Source organism: Cnephaeus nilssonii, assembly GCF_951640355.1.
Source record: "Cnephaeus nilssonii genome assembly, chromosome: 9".
In the NCBI taxonomy this organism is placed as follows: domain Eukaryota; kingdom Metazoa; phylum Chordata; class Mammalia; order Chiroptera; family Vespertilionidae; genus Cnephaeus; species Cnephaeus nilssonii.
In genome coordinates, this window is record NC_137080.1 from 74,750,624 (window position 1) to 74,767,298 (window position 16,675).

At 38.1% G+C, this 16,675-nt stretch overlaps 1 protein-coding gene across 1 annotated transcript in view; it reads right to left on the reverse strand.

Annotated features, from left to right (window-relative positions):
- HCRTR2 (hypocretin receptor 2) overlaps window positions 1-16,675 on the reverse strand; it is a gene marked incomplete at both ends in the record, with an annotated part of 94,250 nt that overhangs the window by 12,011 nt on the left and 65,564 nt on the right. The window contains 2 exons of the mRNA XM_079781476.1: window positions 2,229-2,344; window positions 11,180-11,423. Of these exons, the coding sequence (XP_079637602.1) occupies window positions 2,229-2,344; window positions 11,180-11,423 (360 nt within the window). The remainder of the gene's footprint in view (window positions 1-2,228; window positions 2,345-11,179; window positions 11,424-16,675) is intronic.

The window sequence follows — 16,675 nt, forward strand, 5'->3', positions numbered from 1 at the left end:
TGAACACTTTCCATATGGTAGGCACTTGAATTAATTAATATATTAAATGTAACAACACTGTGGTGTAGATGCTATATAACCACACTTTAAAGATGGAGAGAGAGAGGCACAGAAGTGGAAGTATGTAATTAACAAAATTCATCTATCGATTAAGTTGTAGAGTCAGGATTGAAACTCATATAGTCTGAACCTTGAGTCTATGTTTATGACTTGTCGATCATTTCCAGTTATTCACTCCCCAGCTTCTAAGAAGATCCCTATTGCCCTTTGTGAGTAAAGTGTATTTCCCTTCTTCATGGTCATGCTTAACCACATGCCTTGTTTTGACTACTGAAAACTGGGGAGACATAACTTATGCCAGTTCAAAGCAGAATTTTAAGAGACATTACATATTTCTTCCAGCTTTCTAGCCCTTTCCCTCAGTCCCAGAATGGCATGTTCCAGGAAGTGATGGTCCTTCAGCTTGTGTGGACAAGTGGAGCATAGTTTCTGCCCATTGGCATGGAACACGAGTGAGACAAACTACTATTACAAGCCACATACTTGGAGTTGTTTTTTTACAGCTGAATAACCTAGCAAACACTGACTAATATGCCCAGGCTGGGCTGCTCACTTGGTTAGAGCATCGTCTCATACGCCAGAAAGGTTTCGGGTTTGATTCCTGGTCAGGGCACATAGCTAGGTTGTAGGTTCCATCAACTGATGTTTCTCACATTGATGCTTCTTTCTCTCTCTCTTTCTCTTCCCCCCCTCCCACCCCCTCCTTTATCTCTAAAATCAATGAAAAAATATCCTTGGGTGAGGATTAAAAAAAAAAAAAAAGAATCCTTATGCTTTGTGGTGATGGATCTCTTAAAAAATAAATAAAAACTGACTAGTATGATAATAGTTACCAAGAAGTGGGGTATAACAGTAACAAACAGCCTAAAATATGTGGCATTGGCTTTGTGGTCAGTGGAGAGTGTTGAGGAAATCATCATTAGGATTTGGAAAATCACCATCTATGTTTTACAGTGGCATGCATTTGTTACTTTAGTTAAAAAGGTCGGGGAACAGAATGATAAAAAGTGTTGGTACTGGTTGCATTTATGAGATCGTAAGAGAAAGGACTTCTTTGCAAAAATAGAGGAATATAAAATTTGAAATTATGAGACATACAGGGCTGAAAAATGCAGCTGTTGCTCGTATTCAACCACTAAAAGATGAACTTGAAAATTGCTTTGAATAACAGGGGATGAAGACGATTCAAATTAAGACTCATCCTCAGCCAAAAACCAAATAAAAGGTTTGTGAAATTATTTTAATGAATTGAAGTGGCCCAACAAATTCTTTCAGTTTGGTAAAATGTGTCGGAGCAAACAGACTAAAGGAATGGTTTTTCACAAGCCAGGTAAGCTCAAAGTACTGGCAATAAATTTAGAGTCAGAGATATTGTAAGTAATGTCATTTAAATATGCAATTTACAAATAGAAGAGGCTGATCTTTATCCTTTGTCTATACCTTTATAAACTACTACATGTGTTATTTGGTGATATTTTACAAATCAAGGTTTAGCTTAAATGCTACCTGCTTTGATTTAGATTCCCCTCCACTAAGCCTTCCTCTGATTCCCTGTGCTTATATTTATTTACGTAATTTTCATTCTGTACCTGACTGTCTCCCTTCTGCAGGCTATGAATTCATCAATGACATAGACATTTAGCTTTTAATCAGATATGCATACAAAAAAATACAATAAATGTTTGATGAATGAACCACTGAGTGATTTACTACATAAACTGGAAAAAGCAACGTTACCTAACAAATTTTAGTATTCCCAAATCAGCACTATCAACAGTTTCTAAAACATTGAATTCTGCTGGAATCTTCTATTGTTCTAAAAAAATATATATTTGAAGTTGGAGATTTAACCCATATAATAAAAATGCATCAGGAAAGTTTAATGGAATTTTAATTTGTTATTTGTCATAAAAAGTAAAATTTATATTATCAGTCCCAGACAAAAATCAAGTCAATTAATCACAGTGGTTTAAATTTAAAGTCATGAAGGCAGTTCATAAAATACATTCCATAACAATCACTCTAAAGAAATGCCTGGACACATTGCCAGGGCCAGAGAGCCTTAGTGTTTTAGAAAAATGCACAATCCTTTGCTAAGCATCCTCTCTTAAGTTTCGTTTTTAAGCACATCCTGAAGAAAGCACAAGGACATTGTTTGAAATACATACCTGTCGGCACCAGAGTTTACGAAATATCTGCAGGTAGGCCAACACCATGAGACAAAGAGGTGCCATGTATGTCACCAGAAAGAAACAGATGTGATACATCTTGGGGTAAATTTTCCCTGGAATGAAAGTCAAAATAATAAAATCATATAATTCATAGATATTTTTAAAGGTAACTTTGTTATTGTTGAGATTTACCTTCTATATAATTTCACTGGCACATCTATATACAAAGGGGAAAAATAATTTACATTAACTACTTATATTTATTCAGTGTCTGTATGTACAAAATGTGAAGTCTTAATTTCATTTAATGAGCCAGAGAGGAATAACAATTAGCTATTTCTTAATTTGTGCTGTCAGAGTCTATCCAGTCAAGTGTTCATTTATTGAAAGCCCTTATTTGTTTTGATTACATGGGGTTAATTAATAAAAGTGAAATTGGATTTTTCTACACTCACATTTACAAGAAGGGACATGACTCAATCAAAACCTAATTACCAATGCTTTTGTTAAAATAGCAAGAGAATGTAAACTCAGTTGATTTCTTCTTATTAAAATATAAACTGTACCTTCAAATGTGGAAAAAAATGGAAAAAAAATACAACAAACATTTGATAAATAGAACACATACAAAATTAATTGTTAAGTATGTTGTGTGTATATGTATGTATGTATGCATCTACTTTTAATAAAAATGAGATTTTTAAGGGATTTTTAAAGTTAGTATTTTTTAGAAGTGTTTTTAAAATATATTTTATTGATTTCAGACAGGAAGGGAGAGGGAGAGACATTGATGATGAGAGAGAATCATCCATAGGCTGCCTCCTGCATGCCCCCCACCAAATACCCTGGCCATAAATCGAACCATGACCTCCTGGTTCATAGGTCGACACTCAACCCCTGAGCCATGCTGGCCAGGCAAAGTTAGTTTTTAAAATGACATGGGTATTGTCTTTTTTACATCCATCTCACTTATTAGTCACTAGAGGCCGGATGCACGAAATTCGTGCAAGAGTAGGCCTTCCTTCCTATGGCTGCCAGCACCAGCTTAGCCTCTGGCACCTGGGACCCAGGCTTTCCTGTGGTCACCAGCAGGCACCTGGGACCTGGGCTTCCCTCGCAGCCCTGGCTTCATCTGGAAGGTTGTCCGGAAGGACATCTGGTCTAATTAGCATATTATGCTTTTATTATTATAGATTATTATAGATAAGCATCTATAGAAGTATAACTATTTCTTACTTATCATTAATTCTATGAACACAAGTAAATCTTATCGCACATTAGGCATTTATTAAACAGTTAATAAATTAATGAATGGCACTGTGGCTTAACATTATTACTATTACTATTATTATTATTATTATTATTATTATTATTACTAGAGGCCCAGTGAATGAAATTCGTGCATGGTTAGGGTCCCTAGCAGCTGCTGGCTGCCAGCTGGGGCCTCCCTTCCGTGGCTGCTGGCTGCCGGCTGCTGGCTGGGGCCTTCCTGTTTAACACCGCCCCCTGGTGGTCAGTGCACATCATAGTGAGCAATCAAACTCCTGGTTGGTTAAACTCCTGAGGGGACACTTTGCATATTAGGCTTTTATATATATACTAGAGGGCCAATACACGAAGATTCATGAAAGAATGGGCCTTCCTTCCCCTGGCTGCCGGCACCGCGTTGGCTCTGGCAGGAGCTGCCTTCCTGCCTTCCCACACTGCCCAGAGGCCCAGAGTGGCTGGGGTGGTGCAGAACACCTGCATCGTCGCCATGGTGACGACGCAAGTGTCCTGCCCTGTCACTGCTGCTCGGCGTCTGCGTATGCAAATTAACCCACCACCTTTGTTGGGTTAATTTGCATGCTCACTCCTGATTGGCTGGTGGGCATTGTGAAGGTACAGTCAATTAGCATGTTACTCTTTTATTAGTATAGATTATTTTGCTTTCCTAAAATAAATATATTACTGATTTTTTAAATGCTTTAAAGGATATTTTTCTTACACTAGTATTTGAATATATTACTTTTACTTAAATGTAAAACAAAAACCAGAAAAATATGCTGCATGGATTCCATAGATATTAAAAGCAAAAATTAGAAATAATTCTAACTAAAAGCTAACAAAACAAAGGGTTTTTTAAATTCATTTCTAAAAATTACACAAGTCATTTTAACTTTGATATTGACAATGGGGTTGGTTCCATACTATCATTGAGGGATAACTCTATCACCACCGTGCATTTTATTATTTTCATTACTTCAAAAAGGGCATATTGTATAGAAGCATGAAGACTCAGGTATGCCATCAAATGTGTTAAGGGCAATATATAGTTAGGATCAATGAATAATAATTGTCATGATCACCATCCTAATGATAACATTTAATGAACAATCTTTCAATTCTTACTGAATATGTTTTAGACATATCTTTAAGTTGAATATCCTCCACTTGATTTCATAGCCTTATCTTCTAGAGTTGGTTGAGTTTAATATTCGCCTTATTCTTCCTTCTAAAACTCGGTCTTTTTTCTCTGATAGAAATATTTTCCTACCATAATCTTCAGAGGAGACAGCAGGGGGTGTGTGCAGTTAAGGGGTCTAAGAGCACAATGAGTCATTTTTAGCTTCTCTGTGTCCCAAGTAGCTTACACCTAGCTCATCAGTTTCCAACTCCCTTTCAAGCTTATCCTGTAAAACAGGCCAGTTCCATAAAAAGTGATGGAACCCAAGCAGCCAGACTAGAGGAATAACAAACAGCCATTCCCTTTGAAGTGCCACAGCCCCAGCAGCATTTGGTGAGCCAATTTCCAAGAAGAATGACTTCAGCGCTTTCCAGGCACCTAAGTGGCTTTGAACTTTTGTTTGTTTTAAAGAAGGTGTCACATGAGCTCCCCACATAAAGATATAGCTTTGAAGCTTGCATACCTGGGAGGCCTTGATGTCTGCATCAGACTAACTGAATTGAGTGAGTGGAGGAAGGTAGATTTTAATAGGCTTTTTTTTTTTTTTTTTTTTAACTGTAGCTATGGTTCCCATCACTGTGATAACAGTCTGAAGTTTTAAACAGATGGGAGAGAAAGCTCATTCAGAGGTCGGTATATTTATATAAATACTTGGGAAAATATGTAATTGGCTGGTAAACACTTATTATGATAATGAACACCCACACAGAAAAGCTGATCAAGCAAAATTATACTTTCAGGCTGGGATAGTAGTTTGTTTTAATAAAGATATTATTATACATAATTGGGGTAACATGATAATCTTAAATTCCTCATTTCATGCTTAGAGTCTAAGCTGATCGGAAACCCAGAAATACCATGGAAATGTTAAATTGTCTGTGTTGAAGTTGTCTTTGTAGCCTCTCTGCACTTGATGAGCAATGTCTTAAATATATTTTAAAACATTTATATACAACCTAGAATGTAGCTACATGAAACTTGTCCCACTAAAGGATAATCTAAGTTAGAAAATAGCATTTTGAAGATTGACAACCATTAAAAATTGGTGTTTCTACTCAACTGATGAATAGGCATATCTGAATAAATCCTTGCATACATATTAAAGCAACAAAAAGGAGCAAATGTGGATATTTATTTCAGCTTTGAAATCAGAGATTAAAGAATAATATCATATATTAGATAAAACTTAATTTCTTTTTTTAGAGAGAGTAGAAGGGAGGGGGAGAGACAGAAACATCTATTGGTTGCAATCAAGAATTGAACCTGAGACCCTGCAGTCTGGAGGCAGACACTCTATCCACTGAGCCAGACTGGCTAATGAAAACTTAATTTCCCTCAGATGAGTTAATTTCCATTTGTGAGCCAACATGTTATTCTAATTATCTAAAAACTACAAACATTTTCTACTTCATGGTACTCCTATCAGGGATTTAATGGCAAGTAAATTAAAAATAATGTCCCAAATATTTAATTTGAACCACCTTATCAAAGTTTATGGATCAATTAAAGCTTACTTGAATCTTTAATATATTTTAGTATCTTCCCCTAATAAATATTTTAATAAATGTTCCTATTAACATATATATATATACATATATATATACATGTATATATATATTGATTATATATATATATATATACATGTATATATATACATATGTATATATATATATAATGAAATTTCTAGATTTTCAAAATCTCATAAAGACCAGATGCCATAATGAATTTGGCCGTAAAGAAGAGATCCTTTATTATGTTTTTTTCAGACCATTAAAGAACAATTTGGCAATAAAATCCAAAAGGAGAGAATTATATATTCCCAGTGTCCAGAACTTTGTTTGACAAATAGTGCCTGCTCATTAAACATTGGATGATTGAATAATGAGAAAATTATATCACTGTTTGAGTGCAAAAAGAAAGTTGCTTTCCTCCCAATAGAATCATCCTGTGAAACGATGCATTTATAAACCAATCAATCAAAAACGTATGGGTATAATTCTGGAAGAATTTTTAAGTTTTAGAAATGTGAATTGATGTGACTGAAGCAAACAATGAACATATACAAATACATATTTTAAGATCATTAAAATAAATATTAACACATTTTGTTTGTTTTTGAGTGTCAAGTGTGCCTACCAAAAGTTCTGGTTTGTGGTCATTTTTTCTTCTTCTCATCAAGCCATAGGCAATAATGAATATAATGACTTCCATAAAATATCACATCTTTCTGGTAATATTTCCAGTATGACAGAGTTCTCAGTTATTTTGCACAATGAATGAGACAGCATTTTCCAGAGGTTATTTGATAGATATGAATCAAGAGACCACATTGTTTATTGTCTCTTTTCACACTGAATATTGGTTGTAAAACAATTATGATATCACTGTCTGCTTTTATAACTACATTACTGATATAACTTAGGATAAAGAGAATAAAACACAGTTCACAACACATTTTTTAAAATTTTGCAAAATGGTATTCAGATTTTAAAAATGTTTAAACTTTAGAGAGCTGACAATGTAAACTATAATTCCTATGATGTTTTTAAGGTTGTAAGTATCATACATGTATCTAAGTTATAACATTTTAAGTTGAATATGGACTTATAAATAGCCTAAATTAGCAAAGCTCATGCTATGTAAAAATTATTATAAACTAAATGTCTAATGAGCAAAATAAAAACCTACTTTGGATTCTTTCAGATTCTTCTTGAAAAATTGTGATTAACAATTTCATTTAATATTGTCTCATTCATTGTGCAAAATAACTGAGAACTCTGTCATACTGAAAATATTAATGAATTTGTGGACCAGTCCCTCAGCCTAGCCTGCGGGATTGGGCCGAAACTGGCTCTTCGACATCCCCTGAGGGGTCCTGGATTGTGAGAGGGACCAGGCCAGGCTGAGGGATCCCACTGGTGTACGATCAGGGCCGGGGAGGGACACGGGAGGTTAGCCAGCCAGGGAGGGACTGCAGGAGGGCTCCAGGGTGTGTCTGGCCCATCTCGCTCAGTTCCAATCGGCTGGACCCCAGCAGCTAGCTAACCTACGGGTTGGAGAATCTGCCCCTGGTGGTCAGTGCATGTCATAGCAACTGGTCAACCGGTTGACTGTCTGCCCCCTGGTGGTCAGTGCACATCATACCAAGAGGTTGAGCGACCTTAGCATATCATTAGTGTATTACGCTTTGATTGGTTGAATGGCCAACCAGACAACCAGACAACCAGACACTTAGCATATTAGGCTTTTATTATATAGAATTTGAAAAAGACAATTTTTTAGATTTTATTGTTTGATTTTGAGGATGATCAAATTCAATTTGGAGCCACTTAATTTTAGCCTTTATAATAATTTTAAGTAATTATGGGCTAATATAAAATCACTTTTAAGTAATTTTCCTAAATGACTTCTGAAGGCTGAGTTTAGATTTTTAGGTACTCAACAATAATTGCTTTTTAAAAAAATATTTTTGAAAATGTCCCTGATAGAGCTAAATAATAAAAGTTATATACATATATATATTGCTCAAACATAATTAGAAGATGATGTGGCTATTAATTGTAACCACCGTCAAAATTCACTACCTTTTCATACTGTTTGCTAATGGGAATTAACATTACCTGATTATTCATGGCAATATAAAAAAGGAAAAGTTTATAAAAACTGCCTATAAACTTACTTATAAATGAAACTCCTAAAATACTGTAGTAAAAATATTATTAAATATTTGAATAGTAAGTGGGTGTTTTATCTAGTTGACATAATGAATAGTAAGTGGGTGTTTTATCTAATTACCATTTCTATAAAATTAAAAAAATCTCAACTTTGAACTGAAAGCTTAGATTTACATTTATCTGTTTGCTTCATAATACTGACCAAAGAATTTATGGTTCAATTTCATCATGAATTAATTAAAGAATTCTGACCAAGAGATTTTTAGAATGTTTTCAAATATAACTCATTATAAAGCAATTGCATAAGAGACATATCACAATGGGCCCCAACCCACTTTCTATCCAAATACAATTCATTCATAAATCTACATAGTCCTACATTCCCAAAACTGTCAGTTGGGACCCTCTTCCTTTCTTCTGCCCATTGTGTAGGTTTTCTTGCTTCCTGGGACATCCTTTTTCCTTTTCCCTGTCTGAAGAAACCCTGCTCATCTTTAACACATTGTGGAAATGTTAGACCCTCTGCAAACTTTTTTCCAAATGTTAGAAGAGTAAATCTCAGCAACAAAAATGATATTTAATATTTGGGTTAATAAAAAAAGCGAATTGTGAAATATAGCTATCATAGGACTTTAGAAAATGTACATTATCCTTTTAAACTTTATCTTGCTATAGTGAAAGCATATGCCTAATGTCTCAGTTGTTGACTTTTTCTCTTTTCAGTGTTCCAATAAAGTACCAAGGTAGGAATTAACATAAATTAATTCAAATACTTGAAAATATCATATGCATAAGGTATCCCATTGGTGCACTGCTTGTTTTGGGGTACATCTTTCTTTCTTTTTAAATATATTTTATTGATTTTTTACAGAGAGGAAGGGAGAGGAATAGAGAGTTAGAAACATCGATGGGAGAGAAACATCAATCAGCTGCCTCCTGCATACCTCCTACTGGGGATGTGCCCGCAACCAAGGTACATGCTCTTGACCGGAATCGAACCTGAGACCTTTTAGTCCACAGGCCGACGCTCTATCCACTGAGCCAAACCAGTCAGGGTGGGGTACATCTTTCTAATAGGCATACATGTATAGCTTTCTAATAAACCAATGTTTTCATAATGTTTAAATTCCGTAATTATGAGCCATTGTTATACACTTATTCAGAAGAGGACAGATTTTTTTTTCTTCAAATTTTATGCAATAATTTTGGAACTAGTGCATGCTATGCTAAAATGCAGGATTCTTAAAATTTCCAGTCATTCTTTGCTGGGTTCAGATTTGTGTCACCACCCGGCACTGATTGAAGTGTTTCCACTGTTACAGAAAAACCTTAGACTGTCCCTGAGAGTTTTGGACCAAAGGAGCATAAACCTCTAAGCTTCTGCTTATTTAAAATGAACTACCTTACATATCATATAGGAGGGAAAAGGATTCACAATTCATATAATTCCTAAGTTATGTCATAATTATGCCAGACATAAACTTTATTAATTTAACTAGAGGCCTGGTGCATAAAAGTTCGTGCACTCAGAGGGGTCCCTCAGCCCGGCCTGCACCCTCTCACAATCCAGGACCCCTCGGGTAGGGTCCCTAGGCCTGGCCTGAGATCAGGGCCTATCAGGGCTTTCCTTCCCCAGGCTGCAGGCAGCTGGCCCCACCCCCGCCGCTGTCACTGCTTGCCATCTGTGCCGCGTTGCCCCCTCTCCCCTGCCACTGGTGGCCTCTCTCTGCAGGCGACAGGCTGGGGAGCAATGGCTTGGCTGGCCTGGGCTTCCCTCTTTCTTTGCTGGGGGGCGGGGCCAGCCCTGTGAGGAGCTGTCTGCCTACCTGATCACCCCTAACCACTTGCTGGCCACCCCTAACCACTGATCTGCCTACCTGATCCCCCCTAATCACTCTGCTTGCCTGCCTGATTGCCCCTAACTGCTTGCTTGGGGGCGGGGCCAGCCCTGAAAGAGGCTGTCTGCCTACCTGATCTCCCCTAACCATTTGCCTGCCTACCTGACCACCCCTAACAGCTGGTCTGCCTACCTGATGACCCCTAACCTCTGGTCTGCCTACCTGATCACCCCTAATCACTCTGCCTGCCTGCCTGATTGCCCCTAAGCACTTGCTTAAGGGTACGACCTGATCTCCCCTAACCACTTGCCTGCCTAGCTGATCACCCCTAACCGCTTGGTCTACCTACCTGATCACCCCTAACGCCTCTTCCTGCCTGCCTGATTGCCCCTTTCCACTTGCTTGGGGGCGGAGCCAGCACTGACTTCTGGTTGGTCAGCCTCCAGTTATTACTGGTCCATACGACCCAGGGTTTTATATATTAGGATATGTTATGAACAGAGAAAGCAAACTTAGATATTTTGACACAGAGAACAGCATTGGTCCACGTACTCAACTCCAGTCGAGCGTCCAGTTAGCACATGGTTTTCAAGTGAAAAATTCAGTCATATTTGAAGCCCATTGGGGAACTTGACCCTTGAGGCAAGATAATGCTGTGCCATCTTATAAAATGCGAATCATCCCAGAATTCATGTTTGAATTCACATAAATGAGTCCTTTTCATTTTAGAGAATTTAAGAAAAGGTAACATAACCAGATCTGAATTGCGGAATAAACTCCTCCTTCCATTTCCTATCTGAAAACTAGATCATAATATATAGCATTTCTAAAGGACCAGGACAGGTGGAGTTATTCTGTGAAACTATTTTACAAAACTATGAACAAATGGCAATAAAACACACAAGGCCAGCTTTACAGTGGCTATGCAACTGACATTTTCAGTGTGCAGCTGTAACAGAAATGCCAGCTTGTGGGCCATGATGCACTTACCTTCCCAGCGCTCGTCGCACACTGTGAAGAGGGTGGTTTTATTGGCCAATCCGGGGATCATGGTGCTGCACTCCATGACGATGGCCTGAGGGATCATTATAATGCAGGAGACAATCCAGATGATGATGATGCTGTTCCGGGCCCGCTTGGCTGTGCTCTTAAACATCAAAGGATGACAGATCGCATACCATCGATCCAGGGCAATGCAGCTCAGTGTGAGGACAGACACAGACACTGATACGGTCTAGAGAAAGAAGGACAGAGTACAAGAGAGGCACCTGGTATTACATGGATCACTCTTAATATTTTTACCTTATTAGAAAGGCAGTCACAACAAATAACCATATTTAAAATTGCCAAAAAACATTCCATGCAGTGCTTTCCAATTTAAAAAAAAAATCTCTGCCAAAAATAATATTAAACATGTTTTAGGGAAAAAGTCATATTTCTTATTGAACATGCAAAAGGTACGATGAAAGCATTGCAAACTTTTTCAATGCAAAATGTTTTAATTTATAATCTGGCAGTCTTTGAGTGATTCCTATCCTTATATTGTCTTGAAACTTTTCCACTGATAGAGAAAATCATATCCTCAACTGGAAAAAATAAAACACATATGATTAATTTGAACTGGAAAACTCTCTAATTTCACTTTATAAGTATAATCTTAAAGGGCTAAGCTCTATCAGTGTAGGCTTAGATTAGTTGATAACACTTGGGAATTTCTTGGTGTTACTTAGAGTGTATTCAGACCTCTTTCCCAAACCAATCCCTTTCTCTTACCAACTTCCATTACTTCCCTGCCAATATGTCTAGCACCCAAGGCCCCTCAATACTATTACTAAATTGGGGGTAGAATTGTTATGGTCTTGATCTGCACACTTGACCTTTCATAGCTGCTGTGCCAGAGCTCTATTTAGCCAATCAAGAAATTAGAAGTGTAAAATGTTCAACAAGGTTTAGTGATTTATTATTCATGAATTCTAATCAATGTGGGTGAAAGAGCTAGACATAGTTTGGTTCAAATTACAAAGTCATTTCTAGTGTTTCTCTCTACTTTTAAACAGTTAAGAATCTATTCAGAACAGTTCACTGAAAGACTGCCACCCAGTGCCTACAGTTAGCCAAAGGGCCTTCTCTGTTAGGGGGCATTGTGTGAGAGACTATGCTGCATGTCTGATCCATCAGTAGAATCCCCTGAATGGACCCTTGATAATCAGTAATTTAATATGTACTGTTTGACGACTATATTTATTGGTGTGTTATACACACTAGCATTCAATTTACTTGATTTTCTTGGGGGGATATAAAATTCCTTCATATCATAAGTGATTATAAATGAAGAGTTTTGTTACTGCTTTTCACTTCAAGGAGTGCTCTTCTGAGTGCCTTTTCCATTTAGATTTTGATATTAGTTCAAATCAACCAGATTGTTAATCATTTCAAATATGAACCTAGTGGGGGTAACGAATGTTGAGAATGAAGTGAAGTGAGATTATGTGAATTTCTTCTGTTGTCAGGTGCTTGGTCATTCACTCTTCCTGTGGGCATCCTGTGGTCAGGGTGATGCTGGAGGTTTTCTTTGGTAGAGAATGAGTCTGTTTTATATTTGCACATAGAAATGACAAAAAGACCTCAGAGACACATGACAGGTAGAAGTGGAAATGTTGCCACATCACAGATTTGGATGACAGGCACTAATAGATTGGAAGGTGGGAATGTGTGACTGTGAGTGAAGAAGCCTGTCTGACCATCAAGCATCCACAGCCCCCATCTCTATTGGCTTCTGTTCTTTTCCTGGAATTTCCTGTGCGGAACCATTTCTGTGCTCATAAAAAATAATCACTCAGACTTGGGGGGATGGAGGGGGAATGAGAGATATCTGTAATACTATCAACAATAAAAAAATATGTTAGAAAAATAGTCACTTGGAAAAAGAAGTCAACTACTGCTGTAAGTGAAAGAAAAAAATTAAAAATTAAATTATATATATATATGTATATATATATATATACATATATATATATATATATACATATATATATATAATTTAAGAAAATTCATAGTAATTATTCAGCAACTAGCCTAATAAATGTTAATGGTCTTACATTTGTATAATTATTAAAGACTAGAGGCTCAGTGCACGAAATTCGTGAACATGGGGCAGGGGTCCCTCAGCCCAGCCTGCACCCTCTCCAATCTGGGATCCCTCGGTGGATGTTCGACAGCCGGTTTAGGCCCAATCCCACATCAGGCCCACAGGGATCGGGCCTAAACCAGCAGTCGACATCCCTCTAACCATCTGGGACTGCTGGCTTCCAACCACTCACCTGACTGCCAGCCTGATCACCTCCTAAGCACTCCCCTGCCAGCCTGATCGACGCCTAACTGCTCCCCTGCTGGCCTGGTCCCCCCTAACTGCCCTCCCCTGCAGGCCTGGTCCCCCCGCAAACTGCCCTCCCTTGCTGGCCTGATTGCCCACAACTACCCTCCCATGCCGGCCATCTTGTGGTGGCCATTTTTTACCACATGGGGGTGGCCATCTTGTGTGATGGTGTGAGGGTCAATTTGCATATTACATCTTTATTATATAGGATATAAAAATGTCATTTTAATTATTCATCTCAGACTTGTTATATTTGTAAGATTTTAAAGATTTTTGAGCATTTGCCAAAGTGTTATAGTATAACATTCATAAATCTAAAGGTTGCATAGTATTTATATTTAGAAGAAAAAGAACCTATAAATTATAGAGAATTAGCAAATGTCCAAAGAATCTTAAACATAACCAAATAACCTTAAAAACTGTCTGGGCATTCTGTAATATGTCTTAAAATATTCAGTAGGACAAAAGTATCCTCTTAGGTGCAAAAGCCATCAGTTTCAGAATGTTATAATTAAGGAAAAGCAATACTTAAATTTAAGTTATTGGCTTATTGACCATTGACACTGTTTATTCCACTTGGGAAAATGCTATGGAAAATGAGCAATTAATAATGTGAGAATTTGGAGATACTAGTTTTACCAGTGTGTCAATATTTTTTTGCATTTGCAACTTTCCATCAACAAGTAATATTGAATGAGGTAATGAATAGATCTGGTCTTTTCCATCTGACTCAGATCTTGTGGTTACTCTGTAGTTGTCTCCTTGGCCTATGGAGAAGAGGATCAACTGAGGAGTTGATTAGATTGGACATTGTTTAAAGAGAAGCAGAATCTATTAGGAGGTGACTATTCCTTCAACTGTAGGACTTGGTAAGTTGTGCTGTGTAGATGATTATTGTCCATGACTTTCAGAGAGATGGATATCCTGCATCATTCACTGTTTCCCACTGCTTCCAGTCAGTCCTCGAGTGTTAGCAGTAGAATCTGGAATACACAGTCTATAACAAGGGATCATTGTGCATTAGAGCAGGACTGCACTATCACCGCATGATCCACACCTCACGCATCACCTCACTCTTAACAAGGGACTGTTCTGTTTCATAAAGAGAGCTTGAAATCGTCTCTCCAAGCAAATAGAAGATTCTGGGCAACTAAAGCCATCTTGAAACTTAATAGGATTCCCCAAATTTCCCCCCGGATAGTTACTGGAACCAAGAGAAATACAAATCTTGCTGGAAGTAGCACAGCAATGGTGACATATTAGAATTCTCTGCTAGTATGATTTCCCCTGTGTTTCTATGAAAACACCAAAAGACCCCTTTCTTACAGAATTTTTTATGTTGCTCAATGTAGTTTTTCTCTGGAAGAATTTTGCTGCAGTGTATTTTTGTAACCCATTCATGGTTTTCAGCCAAGTGACTCAAACTAATCCTATTAAACTTAATGCCTGCCATGAAGCTTATAATTTCCACTTACTATTTCCCACTTACTATTCTATCAAGAATCTGACCTAAAAAAAATGATCACTTCTCTGTATAAGAGGTCATTGAAAAACTACTGAGCTACAAATATTTTTATAACATTTCAGATCAAATTAGTATAATTTCTACTAATGAGCTATTTGTAGTCTCCCCCAACTTTTGTTTTTATCAAGACTTTGTGTTTTTGGAATACTTTTAAGATCACATCAAAATTTTGGAGAAGGTACAGATATTTCCAATATACCTTGGCCACCCCAGCCCCCATATCCATAGCCTGTCCTGTTATTAACACCCCCACCAGAGTGGTACACCTGTTATAATTGATGAAACAACATTGCTCATCCTAATCATCCAAAGTTAATAGTTTACATTATGATTCATTCTTGATGTTGTACATTCCATGGTTTTAAATAAAGGTATAACAACATGTATCCACCATTATATATTATCATTGCACTGCCTTAAAAATCCTCTGTGTTCTGCCTATTCAACCTTTCCCATCCTTGATAACTTTAGATCTTTTTTACTTTCTCCATAATTTTGCCTTTTTCAGAATGCCATCGTATTGGAATCATACAGAATATACTTAGTCTCCTTAGACTGTCTTTTTTCATTTAGTAATAAGGACTATCTTTATAATATCATGGCCTGCAGGGAAGGGCAGTTGGGGGGGGGGGGGGGACCCAGGCCTGCAGAGGAGGGCAGTTAGGGGTGACCAGGCCTGCAGGGGACGGCAGTTAGGGGCAAACAGGCTGGCAGGGGAGCAGTTAGGCATCAATCAGGCTGACAGGGGAGTGGTTAGGTGGTGATCAGGCTGGCAGGCAGAAGCGGTTAGGGGCAATCAGGCAGGCTGGTTTGCCCTGAAGGGCATCACGGATCAGGTGGGGGGTCCCTTGGGGTGTGGGGCGGCCTGAGCGAGGAGCCTGTGGTGGTTTGCAGGCTGGCCACGCCCCCTGGCAACCCAAGCGGAGGCCCTGGTATCTGGAATTTATTTTCCTTCTACAATTGAAACTTTGTAGCCTGGAGCAGAGCCAAGCCTGGGGCTCCCTCCGAGGCCAGCAGCCATTTGTGTTGGGGTTATAATTGAAACTTTGTTGCCTTAAGCGGGTGGGCCCGGCCAGGGTGTGCGGAAAGCTTTGCTTCCCCTGTTGTGGGCGGCAACCCTGGCCTGCTCTCTCAAGCTCCATTCTGCCGCCATTTGTTTGAATTTGTTTACCTTCTATAATTGAAACTTTGTAGCTTGAGTGGAGGCTTAGGCCTGGCAAGGGCAGGCAGAAAGCTTGGCTTCCTCTGTTACCTAGGAAACCTTGCTCTCTGTGGCTGTAGCCATCTTGGTTTAGGTTAATTTGCATACCCGCTCTGATTGGATGGTGGGTGTGGCTTGTGGGCGTGTCGGGGGTATGGTCAATTTGCATATTTGTCTATTATTAGATAGGATGGTTTTGGTGTTGTATCTAAAAAATCATCAACATACTGAAGGTCATCTAAGTTTTATATTATCTTCTAGGAGTTTTATGGTTTTGTATTTTACATTCAGATCTATGATACATCTTGAGCTACTTTTTTCTGAAGAGTGTAAGGTCTGTATCTAGATCAATATTTTTGCTTGTTCTGTTTATAAGAATTTTTT